Source organism: Aspergillus pseudoviridinutans, assembly GCF_018340605.1.
Source record: "Aspergillus pseudoviridinutans IFM 55266 DNA, scaffold_10, whole genome shotgun sequence".
In the NCBI taxonomy this organism is placed as follows: Eukaryota; Fungi; Ascomycota; class Eurotiomycetes; order Eurotiales; family Aspergillaceae; genus Aspergillus; species Aspergillus pseudoviridinutans.
Window position 1 is genome coordinate 159,059 of NW_025091290.1, and position 22,328 is coordinate 181,386.

At 48.8% G+C, this 22,328-nt stretch overlaps 9 protein-coding genes across 9 annotated transcripts; 4 read left to right on the forward strand and 5 right to left on the reverse strand.

Moving 5' to 3' along the window:
• Positions 1 to 1,393: 1,393 nt before the first annotated feature.
• On the reverse strand, positions 1,394 to 2,323 carry Asppvi_001817 (dienelactone hydrolase family protein; the record flags this gene model as incomplete). Its single annotated transcript, XM_043307350.1, has 4 exons — positions 1,394 to 1,608; positions 1,668 to 1,797; positions 1,867 to 2,183; positions 2,236 to 2,323. 4 exons carry the CDS (start codon positions 2,321 to 2,323, stop codon positions 1,394 to 1,396), a joined length of 750 nt encoding a protein of 249 aa, XP_043163285.1.
• Positions 2,324 to 5,021: 2,698 nt separating this feature from the next.
• Asppvi_001818 (uncharacterized protein) lies at positions 5,022 to 5,767 on the forward strand (the record flags this gene model as incomplete). Its single annotated transcript, XM_043307351.1, has 4 exons — positions 5,022 to 5,067; positions 5,163 to 5,334; positions 5,405 to 5,522; positions 5,591 to 5,767. The coding sequence occupies 4 exons, from the start codon at positions 5,022 to 5,024 to the stop codon at positions 5,765 to 5,767; spliced, it is 513 nt and encodes a 170-aa protein (XP_043163286.1).
• Positions 5,768 to 6,020: 253 nt separating this feature from the next.
• Asppvi_001819 (uncharacterized protein) lies at positions 6,021 to 6,271 on the forward strand (the record flags this gene model as incomplete). Its single annotated transcript, XM_043307352.1, has 2 exons — positions 6,021 to 6,080; positions 6,137 to 6,271. The coding sequence occupies 2 exons, from the start codon at positions 6,021 to 6,023 to the stop codon at positions 6,269 to 6,271; spliced, it is 195 nt and encodes a 64-aa protein (XP_043163287.1).
• A 1,014-nt stretch (positions 6,272 to 7,285) lies between these two features.
• On the forward strand, positions 7,286 to 7,900 carry Asppvi_001820 (uncharacterized protein; the record flags this gene model as incomplete). Its single annotated transcript, XM_043307353.1, has 1 exon — positions 7,286 to 7,900. The coding sequence occupies one exon, from the start codon at positions 7,286 to 7,288 to the stop codon at positions 7,898 to 7,900; it is 615 nt and encodes a 204-aa protein (XP_043163288.1).
• Positions 7,901 to 8,196: 296 nt separating this feature from the next.
• Asppvi_001821 (sulfotransferase family protein) lies at positions 8,197 to 9,137 on the reverse strand (the record flags this gene model as incomplete). The annotated part of the gene is made up of 2 exons (XM_043307354.1): positions 8,197 to 8,901; positions 8,949 to 9,137. The coding sequence occupies 2 exons, from the start codon at positions 9,135 to 9,137 to the stop codon at positions 8,197 to 8,199; spliced, it is 894 nt and encodes a 297-aa protein (XP_043163289.1).
• A 1,457-nt stretch (positions 9,138 to 10,594) lies between these two features.
• Positions 10,595 to 11,447, reverse strand: Asppvi_001822 (uncharacterized protein; the record flags this gene model as incomplete). The annotated part of the gene is made up of 2 exons (XM_043307355.1): positions 10,595 to 11,114; positions 11,161 to 11,447. The coding sequence occupies 2 exons, from the start codon at positions 11,445 to 11,447 to the stop codon at positions 10,595 to 10,597; spliced, it is 807 nt and encodes a 268-aa protein (XP_043163290.1).
• A 798-nt stretch (positions 11,448 to 12,245) lies between these two features.
• On the forward strand, positions 12,246 to 13,896 carry Asppvi_001823 (cytochrome P450; the record flags this gene model as incomplete). The annotated part of the gene is made up of 3 exons (XM_043307356.1): positions 12,246 to 12,826; positions 12,878 to 13,262; positions 13,309 to 13,896. 3 exons carry the CDS (start codon positions 12,246 to 12,248, stop codon positions 13,894 to 13,896), a joined length of 1,554 nt encoding a protein of 517 aa, XP_043163291.1.
• Positions 13,897 to 15,630: 1,734 nt separating this feature from the next.
• On the reverse strand, positions 15,631 to 17,067 carry Asppvi_001824 (FAD-dependent oxidoreductase; the record flags this gene model as incomplete). The annotated part of the gene is made up of 2 exons (XM_043307357.1): positions 15,631 to 16,032; positions 16,087 to 17,067. 2 exons carry the CDS (start codon positions 17,065 to 17,067, stop codon positions 15,631 to 15,633), a joined length of 1,383 nt encoding a protein of 460 aa, XP_043163292.1.
• Positions 17,068 to 18,973: 1,906 nt separating this feature from the next.
• On the reverse strand, positions 18,974 to 20,731 carry Asppvi_001825 (oleate hydratase; the record flags this gene model as incomplete). Its single annotated transcript, XM_043307358.1, has 1 exon — positions 18,974 to 20,731. The coding sequence occupies one exon, from the start codon at positions 20,729 to 20,731 to the stop codon at positions 18,974 to 18,976; it is 1,758 nt and encodes a 585-aa protein (XP_043163293.1).
• Positions 20,732 to 22,328: the final 1,597 nt, after the last annotated feature.

Below are 22,328 nucleotides of genomic sequence, written 5' to 3' on the forward strand. Positions count from 1 at the left end.
ATTATGGTAAGTCTTCTGCCCTCTCTTACTGCTCCAAATGCTGGTATAGTTGCTCTGTTTTTATTTATATGCTTCATTATCTATGTTATAAGTTTAGTTCGAGAGAATACAGCGCAGACATCATCTCAGTGAACCTCACCTCGTGATGGAACGCAACTAAGACCAGATTAAAGAAGCACTCGACCTTCGCTACCGCTCGATTGCCAAATTCTGCCTTGTTAAGCTCTTTTCTGTGGCCTGTGTGCCTGTATAGTTGATTTCTGGACTCTAATTCTGCTCTTCAACTCTGGATTATGTATATTCATTCCTTAAGCCGTTCGGTGTCTGCCAGATTTGGAAGTCTCTTGATGTTCACAAAACGCATCATTTAGTTCTGCCAAGTACTTGCGCAGCAGCCTCTTTTCCTGCTCCCCTTGTGTATGCGATTTGATTACCACAGGATCAACGTCCGGTTCGGTCGGCACTGACTTTTGTTGACTCGTCGACTGACGACGGTCCTCCATCTCCAATAAGGTACGGGATACATTCTTGACTGTCTGCTCGGTCGACGCCATAACAGCAGCTTGGAAAGAGTGATGATGCCGGAGACGACGATTCAGGGGATAGATGTGAAGAGGAAAAGGGCAACAACGTATGTTGAAATGTGAAATTAGTAGGCGCAATTTGGTCAGGGATTAGACAAGGGCTTAGAGCGTACTGACTGAATTATCATATGGAGCAAACCGTTGAGCAGTAGAGTGAAGGCTGGAAAAGGACAGGGAAATAATAAGCATATCGTCATTACATATAGAAATGTGATACTCTATCCAGCCGTATTGCAAAGGTTACAGAGACACAGGTTCTGATGGCCAGGCCATTTGTAGGTCAAAACGGAGATGGATACGTAGGGCTACATTGCATTCTACAGCTAGCTAGCTAGTGCTCTGATCGATGTCACATGAGTCATGCAGCATATGGTGCCAGATTAGTCAGTTTTGTCCACATGTAAGTATTATTCTTGTCAACGAAGGCATTCCCAGTATGGACAAAGAGTATCCAAGTCCTGCCACTGCGTATAAAAGACCTTCTTCCCTTCTTAATTGTCGCCGACCTCTATTTATTCATTTAGCCTCAATAAGAATAAAGGCTTCGTTTCATTGTAGTCCGAAAGCCAACCTGAACCAACACCATGACCAAGATCGCTCCACGACCCTGAAGCGTACCCAACCAGGCCGTAGCAGCGGCTGACACAGTCTATACCGCTAGCCAGCTCGTCCAAAGCTCAAAAAAGACAATAAGTCAATGCCCATAGACACATGCCCGCAGGCAGGAGATCAAGCTGCCGTTTCTATTGGCGCACTGGAACCAAACATCCGCACTCCTCTTAGTTGTTGATTCCGATCTGGAAATCATCTCAGTTCCCGCCCTTGATAAATTCATCGAACCATTGGACTGCTTGCAGGAATGCCTGCTCCTTTGCAAACTTCTTAGCCTTATCCGTCAAGTCTGCGCGGATGGCGAACCCGTGTTCGGTTCCACTATAGACATTGATCTGGTATGGCTGGCCACGATCACGCAGAAAGCCTTCTGACTGGTGACGTTTTGATGTTGGGAAGATGTCATCAGTCTCTGTGATTTAGGTTAGCCGTCCTCTCTGATATCTATACAACAACAGAACTATCACTCACCTGCGGCTGCAATGCTCAAGGGGCCGGTAATCGCGCCGAGTTCTTCAAATTCAACGAAGCCTGGATGTGCGATATATCCAACGTCAACCTTTCCCTGGTCGGGCCTCAGAAATCGGACGACGTATTTTGCCTAGAATATACTTCGTTAGAATCATGATTCAGGGACACATCACGCCGCAAGCTCTTTCCGCATACATACCCCAAAGCAATACCCGACCGCCCCAATCTTCTCGCAGCCAAGGTGTGTGCGCATATACTTAATCACAGAGTCGACAACAGGGTCCACTTTTTCGGTCGGGTGTCCTTCCAGCCAGGTCATTAGGTTAAAGCCCTCAGGCCTATTGAGCTTGACCGGGTCACCGTGGAACTGATCAGGCATGGCCACCAGATACCCATTCGCCGCAAATTGGTCAGCTATGAGCTGCGAGTTGATGAATCGGTGACCAATGACATCCGTGAGGATGATAACTCCATGCTTGGTCGACCTGTCCTCGGGATATGAGAAATACGTCTCAACTGGAGAAGGTGAGCTATATTAGATTCATTACTTGGGCACACGGAAACATACCACCGTCAATGGCCTGATATTCGCCGGTTGCTTCTCCACTGTGCTTGACTCCCACAGTGCAGCATCTGGCAGGCATATTGGAAGCCATTTTGATGATTAACAAGTATTGAATTCACAGGTTGTATAAGACAAGCAGATGATGAATAGAAGAGGGGAGAATAGCTCAATAAATACCTTTGCTCGGTTGAAGTGGATTACGTTTTGCTATTCTGCCTAAGGGACTGCGTTGTCAAATACGAGGGGGCCGCGCTCCCACGCCAGTCTTGAATTTTAGCTGAACCCGACCGCATCGACACAATTGGATTCTGACGAGGTGAAGGGGGCGAGGATCTCGTTAAATTTAGCTCCTGTAAGTGTTGACAACGTGTGATACTGCTGTTCCTCATCTTTGATATAGTGAGGCCTGATTACTGCCGCGAATCACAATGCGAAGAGAGGACGTGTCCAGTTCCGGATGGACGCCTGAATTATCTAACCCACTCCAATCCGCAAAATGTGGATCTAGGTGGGCGTGGATCCCAGCCGCCGGAATGTTGGTTGACCATGTCTACCCCATATGGATATGGATAACCCATTGGATGCACTTGGCCTAGGGCTTCTTATAACTGATAAGCTTATATTCGATATACATATATAGCGAGCGGTCCTAACTACGTATATATGTAAACTAAAACATTAGGTTTACGAGGAAAATTAGTGTTATGGTGGGATTTAGATTTTATATCTGGATGATCGAGGCGTAGTTAGGAATATATATTTCTGCACTGCTTCTCTGCTTAACTCCAAGGATCAACTCTTAGTGCCGTGACCGACTCAGTATTTATGCAAAATGTCACTTTAGCTGCTTGTAGTGTTTACTGCGCGTTGGTATTATTGCATTTTTAGCTATTCAAGGACCCTAGAGTGGTGGCCTCTTCGTTGTTAGACTGGCTGGCCACCATATTTTAAGGAAAGGAATGTCCCTTCCCAACGACAATAATCATCAAGTTCATTAGCAGATCATCCTCCACACAGATTCACTTTATCTAAGCTACTACTTCACGAAAGCAAGACAATTAAATTTTTCTATCACTTGCCATATCAAAAATGAAGCTACTTCACGCTGTCATTTTGGCCCTGACCTCTGTCTCCCTGGCATTTCCCGGCCCTCGACTGAATTCAGGACAGTATAAGAGAGACTGTGACTGCGTATGTATTCTGTTTCTTTATATATCCCAAGAATCCATGACTAGAGACTAACACTTATGTTTATGCAGAAAAGCACATAGCGAATATGTGCGTTCGGAGCTACTGCTGGCTCAAGACATGTGTATTCTGCCCTGCGGAGACTCCACAGGCAGTGGAGGAGATTGGGCCTGCTGTCTGGATGACACGGCTTGTCAAGGAGATGGGTGCTGTTCCATCCAAATTACCACCTGGTCTGGAAACCATTGTGAGGGCTCATCTGCCAACATGTCAATTGGACTCGGCTCGGGCTGCAAGTGCGTTGATAATCTTCCAGGAGCCTCCTTTAGTGTTCCGCGTCCCAGGGACAGTTGCAAGATAATGACCTGGTCTGGAGACAATTGTGAAGAGAGCTCTGCGGTTTTTGCTGGTGATTCGTAGGGATGTACTGCGATTCCGTTTGGGTCCTTGTCACTGGATTGCCCTTTCACCCCTTAGATATCACTTTTCCTTTGATTCAGTTAAGATCTGATTCTCTGTGGCGAGGAATTGGATCGCTTTTGGAGACAAACTGGTGCTCTGGTCTCTTCTGTTCGATTGAGGTGGAACTAGGCTTGGGTAGCGTATGGACTTTGAGTGCTGATTCAATATTTACTGACTAGCATGAGTTTAAGCATGTAGTTGGCCGGGGCCTTTGGCCTTGATACTAAACCGCTTTATTTCTCTGTGTTGTGCTGCGTTGCTAGATATTGGAAAACATTGGAAAACCTTATTAAATATTCCCCCGTTTAGCGCCGAACTACCGAGGAAAATTATCTACAATAATCGAATAGCCGTAGTAAGGTGACCATACAACAAAGACAACAGCAAGCAGCTTAAACATGGATACCTTTGAATGTCGGTACACGGAAGGACTGTTACAGCCGGCCGTGTTCGCCACTGACGAAAGAAGTTTAGCCATTATCCGTGACTAAGGCTCACCCACACGGGCGGAGTGGGTGAGCCTTACTCACGGATACTGTTTTCTAAGGGCTTCGGGTTTTGCGGGGACCGAGTTGTTGTAGTAATGTGCTCCACTGGTTCATATACGGAGTATGCAGACTGCAGAACCCGACGGGGTTAAGACGAAGCATATCCGCCTCTATCTCCGAAGGTAGCAAATGAGTAGGTGGGCACTTGCAACATTCAACGAATGCCCAGTTTGCAGGAACAGCAGCTTCACTGGCAACCATGGATTGATCAATTCACCCGACAGCGGAAGCGGATTTTGGAAGTCATGATCTTTACCCGACCACACCACCTACCCCACCGATAGTGCTGTCTTGGGTAATCAGTAGTCCCCGTGTCGGCGACGGGAGCCCCGAAGAGGACTATGGGAAGAGGTCGCTGAACCTGTTTCAACCTCATCAGCGGCACGTAAAGGTTTCGAAGCGCATCCAGGAGGGCCCCACTCGCACAGTAAGGGAAGTTAGAGGACTGGAAACGGAACTTGGCCGCTCATGAACCCAGCAATAGGCTGGCGTTAGGTTTATGGCAGACCACTATAACAGGCGCTGCAGCCACTGTTGTACAAGAGTTGGTTTGTGATATTGCATTATCCCTTTGCCTTCCACCTAACAATCATGGCTTTTCCTTACAAGAAGGTACTCCTGGTTGGAGCTACATCTGGTGAGTGTTCCAAGCGTGTGCTAGGCTATCTCCTCACTTTACTTTGATACATGGAACATAGAATCAGCGTTCCAGTCGTTGACTCAAATCATCAGGTATCGGTCGTGCTTTAGCCGGAAGCCTTGTCGAACATGGCTGCTTCGTGATTGCCGTTGGTCGACGACAGGAGCTCCTTGACTTGTTTGTCCAGGAATACGGTGCGGACAAGGCTGCATCTTTCAGCCTCGATATCAGCAAGCTAGATGCAATTCCAGACTTTGTGAAGAGGTATGTCATCCTGTCAGCTTCTCCGGTATTTGCCTATGATATTGATATAGTTGACCGTTGGTTTGAGCAGTGTGACCTCATCCCATCCAGATTTAGACTGCGTCTTTGTCAACTCGGGGATCCAACGGCGGTCTGTCTTTAGTGAGCCAGAAAGCATTGATATGAATCAGATTCAGGATGAGATGACAGTAAGGGAGCCATTAAACCTTGACCGGTACATTTTTCCCTTCTTACTTTTAACTGACAATGGTTCTAGGTCAACTATGTTTCCTACGTTGCATTGGCGAAGGAGTTTCTGCCCTTTCTTATGGCCAAAAGGGACACTCCAACGTCACTCATATTGTACGTCGTGGGCAAATATTTGCTTCGATTTTCGGGATATTCGCGCCTGACTAGAGATAATGCACCAGCACCTCATCCAATCTCGCACTAGTTCCCATTCTTCGCTGCTCAAACTACTGCGCTTCCAAGGCTGCGCTGCATCATTGGATCCTCTGCCTGCGGGAGCAGCTAAAGAACACAAACATCAAAGTGATTGAGATCTTTCCACCTATCGTGCAAAGTATGTATGCCTGAGGATTCGTCCATTCCAGGAGTTGGGAAAGAGAACCAAAAAAGATGCTATAATATGATACTAATTTTCCTGCGCTGCAGCCGAACTTCATGATCCAAAGCACCAACCCGACATGGCAGAAACGGTCCATGGAAAGCCCTTTGGTATCCCAGTAAAGGAATTTACTAAGGAGGTTCGTCTTCTACTTACACATGTGACTTCGCGAGTTCATCTAACACCCCTGTGCAGACGATGGAGAAGCTCCTTGCTGGAGACGACCAGATTCCAGTGGGTCTGTCGAATATTGCCTTTAATAGCTGGGAACAGCAGCGTCAACAGGCCTTTCGGGGAGTGGTTGATATGATGCGAAAAGGCGGATTTTAATGTATCCCTCAAGTGGCGATATAGACGCGGTGTATTGATCTGGTAGCCTTGCATGAGGTGCGTAGGCAGTTATGTATCGATTTTGATCTATAGTGTATTAGGTATTGTGGCAAGGAACCAGCTGTATCAATCTAGGCAATGTATTCGCCTATCCGGCAAATTTGATATCATTGCTTTAGAACCGAGGTACTTGGTTAATATGTACCATTAATTGATCATCATAGCTCTACTTGAATGGTCTTGCCTTCTAACATCCGACTGGCTACTATATGTCTGTGACCGCTGCTACTCCAGTTCTTTCTTCTGCAAAGCCCTCTTCAGAAGGGGATTCGCTGCCAACTGGAAGTGACTAAAACCATAAGCTACAGAAACATTCTATGTGACAATGCTGCGTGCTGGACTCAGCCACATCGCACCTACTACTTGACCTAACAGCAATCAGGGCTAGCGAGTCGTCGCTTACCTTTAGGCGCCTACGTGGGCAGTTTATATGAAATTAGACGGACGTATCAGGCTATTGCCATGTGTGACCCGGGCAACGGCCGTACATAACAAGCGTCCTTCACATGCCCGCAAAGCAGAGAAATAAACCAAATGATTGGATGGTTTCATCACATAATGGACTAGCTCACTCTCCGCTCTCGAATGGCCTGTTACTTACAGACTTAGCTTAGCGCTAGAGGGCCTAGTTTACTAGCTAGGATATTACTGAATGCAAGTCACATGCCAATCAGCAGGGATAGATGCAGTCTAGCGCCAACAGCATCGATTTCAGAAACAATGGTTGGTGGACGTGGTAGGATACCTCCAGGAGGCTCATCTCTTTTATCCTAGCGTTGTGCTTGCGTCCCCTGTTGTAGACTATTGACATTGGTGATCTTCTACTGGACGATGGAATTATTCTTTTTCTTTTTTCCCCTTTAAAAGGGGCTGTGCTTCTCTCTTTCCGCAATCTTGTCCGTCGATCTTCTCTCTCGTCTATATTTTTTTTTCTCAGGTCTCCACAACATCAAAATGCGTGCCTCATTCCTCCTCCCCGCAGCCCTTTACGCCCTGGCAGCCCATGCCGACGACAAAACTACTACAGTTGGCGTCTTCGGCCCCAACTGGTCCGTTACCGTGTGGGGGTATGGCGGCCGGGCCAGCACCGGCGCCAGCGTCGCAGGAATCAACGCCGCCGCAACAACCTACAACGTGGGCTGTCTAAAAGACGCCCCCAAGACAGATTGCAACATCAAGAACTCCTGGACGATCATCCAGGGCCCAGAGACAGTCAGCGCGACAGCTGTGTACACCGCCTCGACATCAAACAAGGAGACGAGCTATGATATCACCGTCACGGAGTCATACGAGTGCAAGATTCGGTCCCGCACCGAGTCCGCCAGCTGCACGATGAGCATTGGGATGTCTGGGTCTGTGGATGGTGCTACGATCGCGTCGTCGACGTCGAGTAGCGCGACGTATTCGCCGGCGACGAGCAGGTACGCTGAGTTGGTTGTTACGGCCGGTGTGGACAAGTTTACTGCGCCTGAGGCGACCAAGACGCCTGGTGCTGCTGCTGCTGGGCCTGCCGGGGCGTTGATTACGGCTGCGCCTGTTGTCGCAGCTGCTGTTGCTGCTTTGCTTTGATGTCTGGTTGTAAATATTTCCTGCGCAGCTTATGTCCTCTCTTGACGTAATGACGCGCCGCCTTCTGGCATAGCTTCACGAGTACTACTTCAATATGAGATCCAAGAACAGTGCACGCTACAGCCTAGTCTTCCAACTCGCCAGTTGGGTCATTTTTTCCATGGTGACAACATATAAACAATCGACGTTGTTCGGTCTAAAGAATTGGCTAAGCATAAGCAATTCTAACACACATGCTCCACAAAACACCAAGGTATAAAGGCTTGAAAAACAGACAAAACAGAAGATTAACAGCACTACTCCACCAAAGCCATCACAAACAACGACAAAACAGCCATCGCAAGAACAACCAACCACAGGAAAATCCCCAACACCATCGCCACCCGCTTATAATACCGCAAATAGCCAGCCTCATTGCCATGCGGGAAGGGATTCGGCCTCTGCCGCCCCAAAAACTCACACAGAGGCCCCCATCCATCCTGACACTTGAACACCAGCAACCTCTCCCTCGGCACAATGCTCTTCACCCACGCACTGTGCGCATGGTACAGCTCCTCGGACGGCTCGGCCTCGACCCCGAACCGCTCGGACGCAAGCCGCATCCACCCGCGGTAGAGATCGTTGGCGGCCACCACGCCGGGAACCCAGTACCCGACCCAGCGGAAACAGTCGGAGCGCAGATCGATGCCGAAGCCGCGCCATGAGCGCAGCCAGACGGCTGCAGAAGTGCGTTCCGTCAGAATGACTTTGGCGTCGGGGTACATTTCCAGGAGGTCTGGTAGACATGCGCTGCCGGGGACCTCGAGGGTGACCTCGGAGCCTTGGAGGAGTTTGGCGAGCTTGCGCCGCCGGAGGGCCGTGTCTTTTGTGTGGACGATGGCGGCGCTTTGGCGGAGGTTGTCGAATTGGCACAGAGGCTCGGCGAGGTGGAAGCATGGGCCGTAGCCTAGTTCTTCGAGAGCGCGCTTCATGCTGATTGTGCCTGTGCGGGGGAGTCCGGCCTGGGGTGTATTAGCCATGTGTCAGTTTTGTTGCTGGGTAGACGTACCACGATGACTTTCATGGTTCCTCCATGGTGCACACCTGAGGTGAGCTGGAGCTTTGCGTCTGCTTTGGGGTCGGGGCTGGTGATCGTGAGGCCAGATCGAAGGACAAGTCCTAGGGTGTGGATGCTGAGCTTGTAGTAGAGCCAGGAGTTGGACTTGTGCATGTCCATTTGCAGTTTTGTGGTTTCCATTGTGAGATGTGCTTTAGAGTTGTTGAGATGAGTGGTGAGTGAGAAGTGATCGACTTTGACGCGCATTGAGTGCGTATTATAGACTTTTGACCCATAGCAAGCTGCAGTGTACGGAGTCATAAAGTGATATGGCCCCCATCGCGAAACCAACAACACGAACATAGCCACCAAAAGTCTTCATTCCAACATTCTAACAGAATTAGCCTACTTGCTACATTTCAGTGAATTACTTGAATTGTTCGTGAATAACATCGATTCTGACATCGGATAGTTGGGGCCGTTGGCAATCCAATAAAGATCGCCAAGTGATCTTGACCATCTTGACTCGTTCCAGCCAAGGACAGTCCCAACACGAGGCGCTGAATTAATAACCTTAATCAGATAAATTTAGCCCCTAATGCATCTTGCGCCCCCCAACAGACCCTTATCTGGAAACCATACGAGGCTCTACATGCAGGGTTTGGCCCCAATAGTGAAACATCTCCACGTGGGTCTTCAGCCTTGGGCAGTTTGCAGCCAAAACATGCACCATCAGGGTCTTACGTCTGATATCAAAATAACACCGTGTGCCTCGTGTGGGTGATCTTCATAACTATAATATTGCAGGATCGAGTCGCAGTCAACCCCATGGGGCCAAAAGCCCAGCGACTTTGTGGACAAGGCTGCTTCACCCTCTACTCCTCTCCTTCGCCCCTAAGTGGTGGCTAGCATTGGAGAAGATTATCGGAGGCAATTTTCTTCGTATCTCGGGCGCATGAGTGTCGTGTCTAATATTAGACAAGATCAACGTTACACCTTCATCGTATAGGATCTTGCGAAGATCCTGTGAGGTGCGAGGCGGAATTAGAAGCTTCATACGTTCGTGAATGTTCTGGTTTATGGTGGTATGCCTCGGGCGAAGCCCTCCAGCAGTAGGTCGTTTGGGCTATCTTGTCTTTATCCTACAAGCACATAGAAATTTCTGTCTGGGGTCGAATGGGTATGATTATATCTGATGAAAGAAGTGTATGCCAACTTATCTGCGCTTTGTATGCAATTAAATCAAATGAACAGCTTGTATTACTGCACTAAGTATTGTTTATGTCAAAGCTTCATGTAAATATATGTTGTGATAAGAGTGACAAACAGGTTTGCCAAAAGACTCTAGAGAGAAATGCCTATATGTCTGTAAAATGTATGGATACATTATTCTGTTCATGACTTAGTCCAGTAACTTTCGTCACAATTTGTAGAAGGCTATTGTCGATAGAAGTTACGGAACCCTCTACTTTGCTCTAAGTATTGACTAAATTACACCTATAGAGGAACATTATGTAGAGAATGATGTTACGATTGGGTAGATCAAGCAAAATGATGCGATTGAACAAAAGTTGTTAAGCAAAATAAATACATAAAACCATCAGCAATAGAATGATAAACTTGTAGCACCAGACAATCCTTCGGCTCCTAAAGCAACATCAACAACATATCTCAAATCTCCTCATCCTAAGTGAATCAGCCTTTCCTGCCGTCAGAATCACCACCTTCCTCGCTGTCAGAGCAACAGCGGTGGCAGACAGCGTAACGATATACTCCATAACAATGACCATAAGGAAATGCAGCCAAATTTCCGTCTCATCATCCGACATCGGGTTCAACACGGAACTCTCCCCAGAAAACAACGATCCAGCCGAAAACGCCAACCGGACACTCATGAAGGGCACACAGAGCAAAGCACAAACAACAGCCGCGCGCTCGGTACGGTAGAACTTCACCCGGACCTTGAGCATCGTGATTACAGCGAGGATAACAATTCCAGTGAAGAGGGCGATGAAGAGGATGATGCCGGCGCGCATCAAGCGGAGGTCTTGGGTTTGACTCTCCCGGCTTGTATACAGGTCTCGGCCGCCGTATGCGGTCATCACCGTCGCTGCTATGGTGATCACTTGCAGCGGGATGAAGACCCAGAGAGGGAGGCCTTTATATACAGGGGCGTTGCTGCGATCGGAGTTAGAAGATGTGTCGAGGAGAGGAGGCGACTTACGCTCGAATCAGGAGTCCTATCAAGAGACACAGGACCGGTGCGAGTCCGATTGTGTCTAGGAGGGTAGCTGTTGTTAGAAGATTGGATTTTGCTGGGTCCATGGCAGCTAGACCAAGCCCTGCGGCGGTGATTCGCAAGCCGGAGAGAATGACGAGGGGAATCACGATGGGACGCCATGTGTAGGGGTGCTTGTTGCCATGGAGTAGAATAATGAAAATGATAGCAGGGACGATGGGGGCATAGAATGCCAGCTCGATCAGGTAAATTGCGTCTCGTAGGGTGAACATGGTCAGCTTGGAAATGGTCAAACTGATGGGCGGGACGGTTGAGGTTGAGGAGGCTCTGGATGAATTTCTAAATCTACAAAGTTATGGAAGAGGACGATAAAGAAGTATAACTACAGAGTGCTTCGATCATTGCCACCGAGATGCCACGTCGATCATTGCTGATTCCTAGAGGCGATATCGATCCTGCGGCCCCATGGCCCCCATCGACACACATCGCAGAGGCAAGGCAAAATTAATCACATACGAGACATCGCGAAGGTTTCTGAGCAATGATCTTGCAAAGATGCAGTCTGCTCATCTATACCATATACAAAGACACATGGATGTACGATATGGTAAGACATGGAGTGTGATAAGAAGTGGGGGCGATCCCTGCACCGCCCTAATCTCGAGTTAAGGTTGAGTGAAGAATCCCCACTCAAAAGAAGCACTGCCATGAACACCAAGCAATGGTCCGCCAAGCCTGGTGTTTCAGCCTTGCAGGGGTTATTTTCAGATGATCCGCGGGCTGCAAGCCACTCTTAGTATACGGGAACTTGGCCCCAAGTAAGCCAGAAATAGAGTCAACATCACGACACAACCATCGCAGAATCCGCCTTGACCCCTTGAGAACGAATATATAAGCGCTCAACTGCTCAACAGACTAGACTCTCTTCTAACACAACAAATCAAACACAATCGTACTCAACAGTATGCTTGAAGCTGAATACCTTGCTTACCTCGTCGTCTCTTCACCACTCCAACTCTGCATCTACTCCACCAGCGACGACTCCTGGTCCTCGACACCCGAATACAACCATGCTCGCTCTACTTCTCGTCCTAGCCGCTCTCACGAGCTACTTCCTCGTAAGACTGCGCCAGCAACGCAGCATGTTCAAAAATCTCCCTGGGCCGCCGCATCACGCTATCTGGGGTCACTTTTTAATCATGCGAGAAATCGCAAGCACTCTACCGGCCGATGCAACCCCACAGCTGTTCGCGCACTTGATGCGCCAGCGGTACGGTCTCGGTGACTTCTTCTACCTTGATCTGTGGCCTCTCGCGCCGCCCCAGCTTGTCATTGCCCATCCAGAACTGGCGACGCAGATCGTCCACAAGATGAACCTTCCCAAGGAGTCTGCCGTTATGCAGAAGTGGACCGGTCCTATCCTTGGCGAGAAGTCTATGGTCTCTGCGAATGGACATGACTGGTTCATTGCGCGCAAGTCATTCACACCGGGCTTCCAGCCGCGGAAGCTGCTGCAGCACGTTCCGAATATCGTGGATGAGGCGCTGGCTTTTGCTGATGTTCTCAAAGAACATGCGCGGAAGGATGACATCTTCAGAATGGAAGATCTGGGTGCGAGGATGATATTCAACATCTCGGCTTGGGTAATCTTGTAAGCTACACATCCTTTGTTGTGGACCAAGCATCAACTGACACTGTACAGGGGAATCAAGTGCAACGCGCAGAGGGATGACGATGAATTCCTCGAGCTCTTCAGGAAACAGGCCGCCCTGGCTCCTCAGGACTTCTGGTCTCGGTATCTCTACGACGTCAGTCCCCGTCGACACTATCAAAAGTGGAGTAACGGACGTGCTCTAGACCGTTATGTCGGTCGTCTGGTAGACCAACGAGTCGTCAGCGGCCCAACTGCCGTTCCAAGCGAAAAGGCCAAATACTACGCCATCGACGATGCCATTGCTACCAGCCGCAACCTGAACAAGTCTATCCCACCTACCACTGCCATGGATAAATACACCCGGGACATGCTCATCGCGTCCGTCAAGACGCTGATCTTCGCCGGTCACGACACATCAGCTAGCACTCTCTGTGTAAGTCCTTTGCACTCTGTACTCCACCACCACTAACAAGAGCCAGTATACATACGCCGCCCTCAGCAAACACCCCCAAGTCCTCCACACCCTCCGAGAAGAACACTGCACCCTCTTTGGCAGCGACCCCTCCGCCGCGGCAAACCTCCTCCGCAACGACCCCAACCTCGTCAATAACCTCCCCTACACCCTCGCCGTCATCAAAGAAGCCCTCCGCCTCTGGCCTCCGACGGGAGTCAGCCTTCGCCGCGGCCAACCAGATCAAACCCTCCTCGCGGACAGCAAGGAATGGCCCACATATCCCTTCGCCGTCCTCGTCAACAACTGCGCGACCATGCGCCGGGAAGATCTCTTCAAGGACGCAGAGAGGTTCTACCCAGAGCGACACCTCGTTACCGATCCCGCGGATCCATACTTTGTCCCCGCCAACGCGTGGAGACCGTTCGAGAAGGGACCGCGGATGTGTCTTGGCCAGACTCTGGCGCTGATGCAGTTGAAGATTGCCTTGGTGATGACTGTGCGGACGTTTGATTTTGAGATTGTCTATGAGGAGGGGACGTTCATGTATCAGGTTCTGGATGTCACGGCTAAGCCTTCGCTGGGATTGCCGACTAGAGTCAGGTTGATTGAGTAGTATGCTTTGGGGTTTGTATTTGCAGGAGTTGTATATATCGAAGCGGGTGTTTCTGCATGTTTAGAATTGTTTAGCAATGTTGATATTTTATACATTTTTTCAGTTGCCGTCCGACTGTGATTGTCTCTACTGTATCTTGACAATGCATATCTAGAGGCTGGGCAGTCTGAGGGACTCTGCGCCATCGGCATAGAGTAGTCGGGATACTTGGCAAAACAAGCTATGAGAAGAAGCGTGATTCTTGTATTGCAGAGCCAGTCATGGTTTTCAAATCCCTCCCTTCCTTCCTTTTCATTCTACTCCTTGGCTGCTACAGAAAGTATTTACCAGAGATCTTTCAGAAGCTCTGTAAACTTGACTACTCCTTTGTCACACACAGCAGTTTCTTAGGGTTGTTTCCTTCATCTGAGCGATAAGCATGGTACCGGTAGGCTTCGAAGGACAGCTTATCCCCCTGTCGCCAATCTAAGAGCCTGGAAGCAAGCACCAACAGAAACGGCTGCGGAACGTTTGCCGGTGTTGTCCAATCATGAAGCCATGTTCTGTATCCACTCACCGCGTACATGTCCACGAGTCGTTGGCGAATTGGAGCCGACTCGTTTGTGTTGTCGATTACCTGGTGGCGTTTATATACCTCCGCCGGTCAGCCAGCCAGGACGCTGATCATTTCTTCCAGCAAGCAATTGTCCATTCTCCCCGACGCTTTCCTACGTTTCCTGCAAGTGGAGCCGGATTTGGTCGAAAGTGTCTCAGCTGGGAGTTGACTACTTGGAATAATTTGAATAACTCTGGATAACATTGCTTGGCAACCTCAGTGAGCTTTCCAGCATTTCAGGGCTAAACGCAGGGGCGGTGTAGTGCCCGTCCTCGTCATCTAAGGCAGTTCTGACCATTATTGTATTGTGTCCTGCCATGTGAGTATGTTGGTTCTAAAATGTGACACTGTGACACTTGGTTGCGAATCCCAGAGAACGTGATGAAGTGAAGGGAGACGAATCGCTAGGCGCGAAACCGGGGTATCATAAAACTGGCACCCAGAAATGGAGCAGTAAAGAAGAAATTCCCGTTGGATTTTAGTCTCGACGTAAGATCCAAGGCAGAAATCAGAGTCCATCCTGCGTAATAGGCATGCATGACCATCCTGCTATGACCTGAAGGCAGAACATCGACGACAGAAGATACGTTGAGAGGAGACTTCAGATCTGACGGAGGAGTTCAAAGGAGACTCAGCGAAGGCTCTGAGAAGGAGTTATGTCATCCGCTATAAGTTGTCGCTTAGAGCTTGTCAAGAAACGTGGAGAATCATCTGCAACTCACATAATGCGACTCCCAAACAGCAAGTCACTTGCCTATCATAAGACAGCATTCACTTAACTATTCGGAGGTCCTCCAGAACCCTCAATGCGAGCCCTATGCGTGCCCAGTTAAGAGCGAATACATAATTAGTTGTGGTTGTCAAATGTTGTCAAGGCGATATATTACGCCGGAAACCCCCCACCCCCGGAACCTCTCCATCGCGAGCGGCAGCGAAGGTCTTTAGCCCTCTCCTCATTACGAATATAGTTTATCGCCGAATGGCAAAGGCTTGGTACCTGACTACATTATGTTTCCCTTACGAGGACTTGATTAACATGATCGCAGCTGCCTATTATGATAGTTGCCATTCGCTATCATAAATCCTGAGTCCAAACGCCGTGCTCCTACCATATTCGTGACCTGAAAGAAATTTGTCATCTACACGCGTGCTTTCGTTCTTCCGGCCTCGTCAGCTTCTATCGCTCCTTCGAGCCCAGTGGTCAGCATGTACACTGACAGGTCCGACATGCTCTCATGCATCGGCGCGGGACAAACCGGCTTTCGTTCTGGATCGCCGGTCTTTTCTTCCTGCAAGTTATTCGGTAGCAGCTGAATCGGCGACATGCGTTCCCGGAAATGAGCAGGGAAGAGGCCTTTATCCAGGTCGCTCTGCCATAGTCTCCGAGTAGCGTCAAAGGCCTTGTTAACCAGCTCTCGTCGCGCATTTTCATACTCCAGAAACAGATCAGAGAGGGAGCGATCTCCTCCACGAGCCAGAATTTGAGCAAAGGTCACCGCGTCCTCGATGGCGTATGCGGCGGATTCCTCGCGCGGCGGCATCTACAATATTAATTCAGGTATTCTATGGTATATGACGGAAGTGAAAAAACTTACTGCATGTGCAGCGTCCCCCAGCAGCAAAGCCCGATCGACAAACCATTTTCCCCGTTGCTCCACCTGGTAGATGGGATATAGAACCCAATCAAATGTCTTATCGATCCACTCCCGGATCCACGGAAAGGCAGACACACCGAACTTGCTACGCACCTGGTAGCGAAGTGCCATCTGCGCTGAATTCAGCGTTGCATCATCCTGGACAGAGCCTGCGAGCGTTCGGTATCGCTCAACGATGAAGTCATTTACTGGCATGATGGCCGCCACGAACATGGTCTGGTGGCTGGCATTGCAGTAGCTGGTTAGCAGCGATCCGTGCCTGGTAAGATGGATCGCTGTCTGGTCAAAGTGTGTGGGGAGTGTTGCCCGATCAGTAGTGGCCAGGCTCTGGATGAAGGAAACCCCAGAGTATTCAGAGTGATTGTCTGGGTCAATGAGCTGCGTGCGGACGGCAGAGTGGACACCATCACATCCCAGCAGCAAGTCCCCTATGGCTGTGGTGCCATCGTTGAACTGCAGGGTGACTTTTTCTCCTGTTGTGCTAGCGCTGGCCAGTTTCTTCTTAAACACCACAGATATCTGCGTATACTTTCGCGTCACAGCCAAAAATGCGCGGAAGAGAGCATTGCGCAACACGCGGCGGCTTTTGTATCCCCCATAACTGCAACCATTTTCGTCGGCAAATTTCAGCGGTCCCATAGATCGCCCAGAGAGCAGGGAGAAGATGTTGATCTCGTCCACTTCAATGCCTGAATCTTCGCCCTGCCGGTCGAGTTCCTGCAGAATACCCAGTTGATTGAGGTAGTGCTGAGCGACAGGGGTGAGGCTGATGGCCCCACCTTCGCCTATTGACTGTTCCAGTCGACTCTCGTAGACTGAAATCCGCAGGTCTGGCTCAGACTCCGCCAGATCCTTGGCTAGAGCAATGCTCGCCGTGAGCCCGGCGATCCCTCCACCGACGATCAAGATGCAGCGAGGCATGTGTGGTTGATGGAGAGGAGAAGGGAAGGACGCTCATGGTTTTAATACGGTGATTTGGATACAGACTGACTCCGGGAAACTCAGGTTCTCGGTGCTGAACCTCCGCAGAAGGATAAATGATTCTGCAGAAGCCATTCTAAACCAAATGATTGGGTCGCCTGATGTGCTCATAGATTAGCAAGGTGGTATTTGAATGCAGAGTGGCTTCGGCCGAAAGTCAGCTTCTCGATGTTGTAATCTTCGCGGAAGGATAGACTTTGTGAAGATCCCCCCTTCCAAAGCTTAGGTCACCTGAATGCAGACAGACGGCAAATGTGATTGGGTGTCTGCCTCGAACGGACTACCTAGGTACTTTAGACAGCGACCTTAGCCGCAGTATTGATTGGACAGAGCTTGGTGCTTGTGAATTTCTGTCGGCTCTCTTTACTATGATACTTCGGATCCGAGATACGACATAAATATAACGTCTCCTTGGCAGAAGATCAGGTAGCCTTGATATTATCCCACAAACTCAATCCCTAGAAGATGCCGGGATGCTTCGGGTCGAGATGCCAGCCGCCTACTTTCCTGTGTTTTAGTTTCCAGAATATCCAAATACTGGAGACACAAGCGTACGAAGATTAAGCCAAAATGATAGGGTGCACCTGAATGTAATGCCCCATCCACTAGATCATATCAGGGACTGTCCGCCGTTTCCACGGTCCAGCTCCGGTCGCACGGACGACTAAACAAGACACCACTCCTGAACCAAGAATAGTTGCTCCAGACGGCCCATGTAGCTGTGACCAGGAACAGTGTTCTATTTTGCTGATTTTTACCAAGTATGGAGTCAATGTTGGAGGTATCCAGGTCGTCAGCGAGACTGTGTACCATATTACGATAGCGTAGACTGTGAAATATAAAAACTGGCTATAAACGGCAACGTCAGACGTCGCCAAATGACAGAGCTGCAGTTTTCCCATTATGTGGTTCTGGGGATCAGCAATGTACCATGGTACCGGGCTGTTCTCGTAACCAGGAAACCATACTATGAATCTGTGTCTCAATCACCCATCTGCCGCAAAACGCGCCCGTAAATGCTTCCAGTAGCCTTTCGACAAAAAGCGTCCTGTAACCTGAATAACTTTGCCCGTGCAAGACCACCTCTGCATCCTTTTCCTCAATGTGCGTCGTCACATCGGTGAGGAGGCTCGCTTTCCTTGAGTCGACTTGGTTCTGATAGCGCGACCGAGAGTTTCTTCCTGCAGCTTCTGGACTGCAGCCCATTTTTTAGAGTAAGAAAATGGCAATGTACTCTGTTATACCCTTGAATTGGCTGACAAGTCGCCGATGAATGCCCGTTTCAATAATGAGAGAACAAATCCGTCGCTGATCCAACTTGATAATGTGATTTGATGCTGTGAAACAGGGCAAAGTCAGGTGGTCTCACTAAATCTCTTTTGCGTCACTGATGGCTTTCGCCAATCGGCAAGAACCCCGTCTTCGGTCAAGCCGCACCAGAATTTGCAGCATCAGATTGATCGAGAGATACACGTCAGCGCTAACAATATATTGAAGCAATGCATTATGGTGAGAGAAATACAAGCAATTGTTTTGCAAACCATAATCTAGCCGCAAATTATTGTGAATTACATAACAAGGCAAATGGCCTAGTTAGTTCTAGACGATGAGGCTTTTGGGATAGGTGCAGATTGCAATGTGTTTCACAGGAACTACTATAAACATTATAAACAGTACTGTGCATTTTGCATGATCTCAGCAATGATGTGCAACTCGAGAGCTCAGTCGTTGGATGTGGCACTTGACTATGCTCATACCTTTCATAGAAAGTCCTTGATTTGTAGTTTCACATGCATTAATCTCTTCCATAGATCACGATGTAAAAAGGTAGAATACACCATTCATCTCAGATAAGATGATATTCCTGCAAAAGCGCTCCAATCTCATTCCTCTCCAATTTCTCTAGGAGAAGTTGTTTGATAGCATGAGGAAGATGTAGATCTATTTCTTTTCCATCACGCAGTTTGTTCGCGGCAACTAGAAGCTTTCGCAGGTCATAAGTCGAGCTGAAGACTTCTGGTACACCACGCTCAACGTCGAGTAACTGGTATACTGCTTCCATTGCAGTCCGCACAGAGTATTCTGTAGTGAAAATCGTGTCCCGAGTGGACTCTGCAAACTGCCCGATGAATGCGAAGTTCACGGCTCCCTCAGGAACCACTGCAGGCCGGTCTCCTCCATGTCGAGGCATGAAAAATGCCGTGACATACGGCATCATGACCGGCACACATCGCGCACCAGCAGCTGCAAGCGCTGGAATATCATCAGCGGGCACCCCTAGATGGTACAGCCATTCTTGGGTAATCTCTTCACCGGTACAACATTGCATAGGCTTCTTGACATAGTCTCCAGGAACGTCCACCAGCAATGAGTACACCCACACCACAATCTGGTCCCGAGGCTGGTTCTTGAAATGAGGCTGTCGGTTAACAGTCCAGCTCAACAACCAACTTGAATCTGCAACTGTGACGATGCCGCCGGTCACTACTTTACCGCTGAACGGGTCGCGCTTGCATATCTTCTGGATATAGCTCGGAATTCGGTCGTCCAACGTAGTGATAGTGGCAGACTCCCCTTTGGTCTCCTGAATTGACGAGCCAAACACGTCCGGTTTGCCGAAAGCCGGGTGCTTGAGTGAGATCCGCCTCCAAAGGTCCCATGCTGGAGCTGGTCCTTCATTCAATTGTGCTGGGTTGTGATGGTCCCCAGAATCTGAATTCTCCGTCAGGGAGCCAATAGTGATGAAAACAAGATCATCAGTATGCAATTCTACACTGCCGTCTTCTCCCATTTTGCTCCAGTGAATGCAGGTGGCTTGTTTTCGACTGTCGGTGACTAAAAAGTCAATATCGGTGACTTTCGTGCTGTACTGGAACTGGACTCCATGGTCCTGGAGCCACTTGTATAGTGGCAGCACCAGGGACTCATATTGGTTATATTTGGTAAATTTCAATGCTTTAAAATCCGCTAGGCCGCCAATATGGTGGATGAATCGGTGGAGGTAAAGCTTCATCTCCAGAGCTGAGTGCCACTCTTGGAACGCGAACATAGTCCGCCAGTACAGCCAGAAATTGCTTTGGAAGAAATCTCGGCTGAACACATCGAGGATGCGCTTGCCTTCCATTTCAGAACGGCGACTGAGAAAGAGATTTATGATCTCTCTCTGTGCTTTGTGACTAAGACCAAAACGACCATTAGTCCTTGCATCTTGACCTTGATTGATTGTAGCACGCTGCAATGAATAGTTCGGGTCGTCCTTGTTCAGCCAGTAAAACTCATCCAGAACGCTGGCACCCTCAACCTCAAGTGACGGGATGGATCGGTATAAGTCCCAGAGGCATTCCCAATGGTCTTCCATCTCCCGTCCGCCGCGTATAATGAAACCCTTCTCAGGCTCCCTGATGCCGTCAAGGGCACCTCCTGGGAGATCGCTCTCCTCTAAGATCGTGATTTTATCACCAGACATTTGAGCATCGCGCACCAGGAATGCAGCACCGGCCAATGATGCGAGTCCTGAACCGACGAACCATGCTCGCTTGCTTTCTACACCTGCAGGCTTGCGTGGCCGGGCAAAGGCCTCATAGTTTCCAGCACTGTAGTACATACTGGTTGCTGACGTCCCTTCCTCTCTTATATAAGAAATTTTAGGTTGGGACGCGGAGGGATAGATTGCTTGTTGTAGACGTAGGCAATTTGAAGCAGATAAAGAGAAATGAATGCTACCAAGCTGCCATGAATTCTGGAATAACCGTTACTTATAACTACAAAACTCCTATGACGTACTCTTTTTCTGTTGCATGATGTGATGTGCTGTGTGGAGTATCATCATACGATTAAATGTGAATACAGACAAAGAGCTTCGTCTTTTACAGGCTAGACCTTCAGCCCAGCTAGTTTACCAATCTTTTCTCATAGTTCCCTGGTCTGCAAATGATATTTATATTGCTGGATGTTCACTGGAAGAGGCAAGATTCAGGATTATTGCTAGATAGTGAGTAGTTCATCTACCTGGAAACTGGAGTTAGTCTAGGAGATTCGCCCTCCAGGCATGACTGGCACAGTAAGATCCATGATGCGCCACATGGTGCAAGCTACTCCAGCAGGCCAGGAACGAAAATATGCCAGAGACCAGGGAACGGACCTGTTATTGAGGCTGGTGTCTCCGTTAAGAGATCTTACCCAATCGCTTCGAGCGGCCAATATCCTAAGCGAACATAAAGTGGCTAATTCTTGGAGACCGAACGGTAACATCAAGCAACTACAATACAACTAAGACAAATTAATGGCAGCCTCCGGAACCCCCTTCAAATTTGGCGTATCCTCGAACTTACCGACGCATGTGACAAGTAGACAGGCCTTTTGTTGCAGAGGTTTTCCAAATTAAGTAATCATCCAATATTAGTGTACTTTTATACGGTGCCCCAACAGGACTTTATAAAGGGGCGTCCGCGTTGTACCCCCACAAACTCACTCATATGATTTGCTGGCGCCGTCCAGCAACAGAATGTATTCCTCTAGTTCGGTTGTGTGGGTTGGAATGTAATTGAAATATTTCGGCCTCTAATCACAGCAACCTGTCTGAAACACCCCAGCAAGATGAGATTCTAAAACACACCTGGTATGGCTTTTTTTTTTTTTTTTTTTTGCCCTATCCGGCTAATTTTGCTGAGACCAACACCCATCTCTTAGCGTCAACGAAGCTGGATTGTTCTGAGTAACATTCCGCCACACCTAACAACTGAGAATTATCTGTTATCGGCCATCGATTATCAACCACGGCAGGAAAGCAACTCAATGTGAGGGTCTCTCACATCTGAGAGATTTGTGACGTGTAATGTGGATTTGGATGGGCTGATAGAAATAAGACCGCGAGTGCTGGTTATGACGTGCCTGCGTCTTGGGCAGGACAACCTAAGTAATTTGGAAGTTGTCATACATCCAACCACTCAGCCAAAAAGGTGTCCAGGCAACCATCTCTACCCAGTAGGGAGATAGCAGTAAGGTAGGGCAACACAGCAGGGAATACAACAGAAGCTATTTCATAGTACTGTTTGTACACGCTAACCTCTTTAGGACAAGCTTACTGCCTTACATATCAGGCAACACAGCAAACGCGACATCAAGGACATCAACACAAGGTTTTACAAGTGGACTAGTGGGAGTCTGGAACTTTGATCCCATGTACGCTATTCCTAATCCCC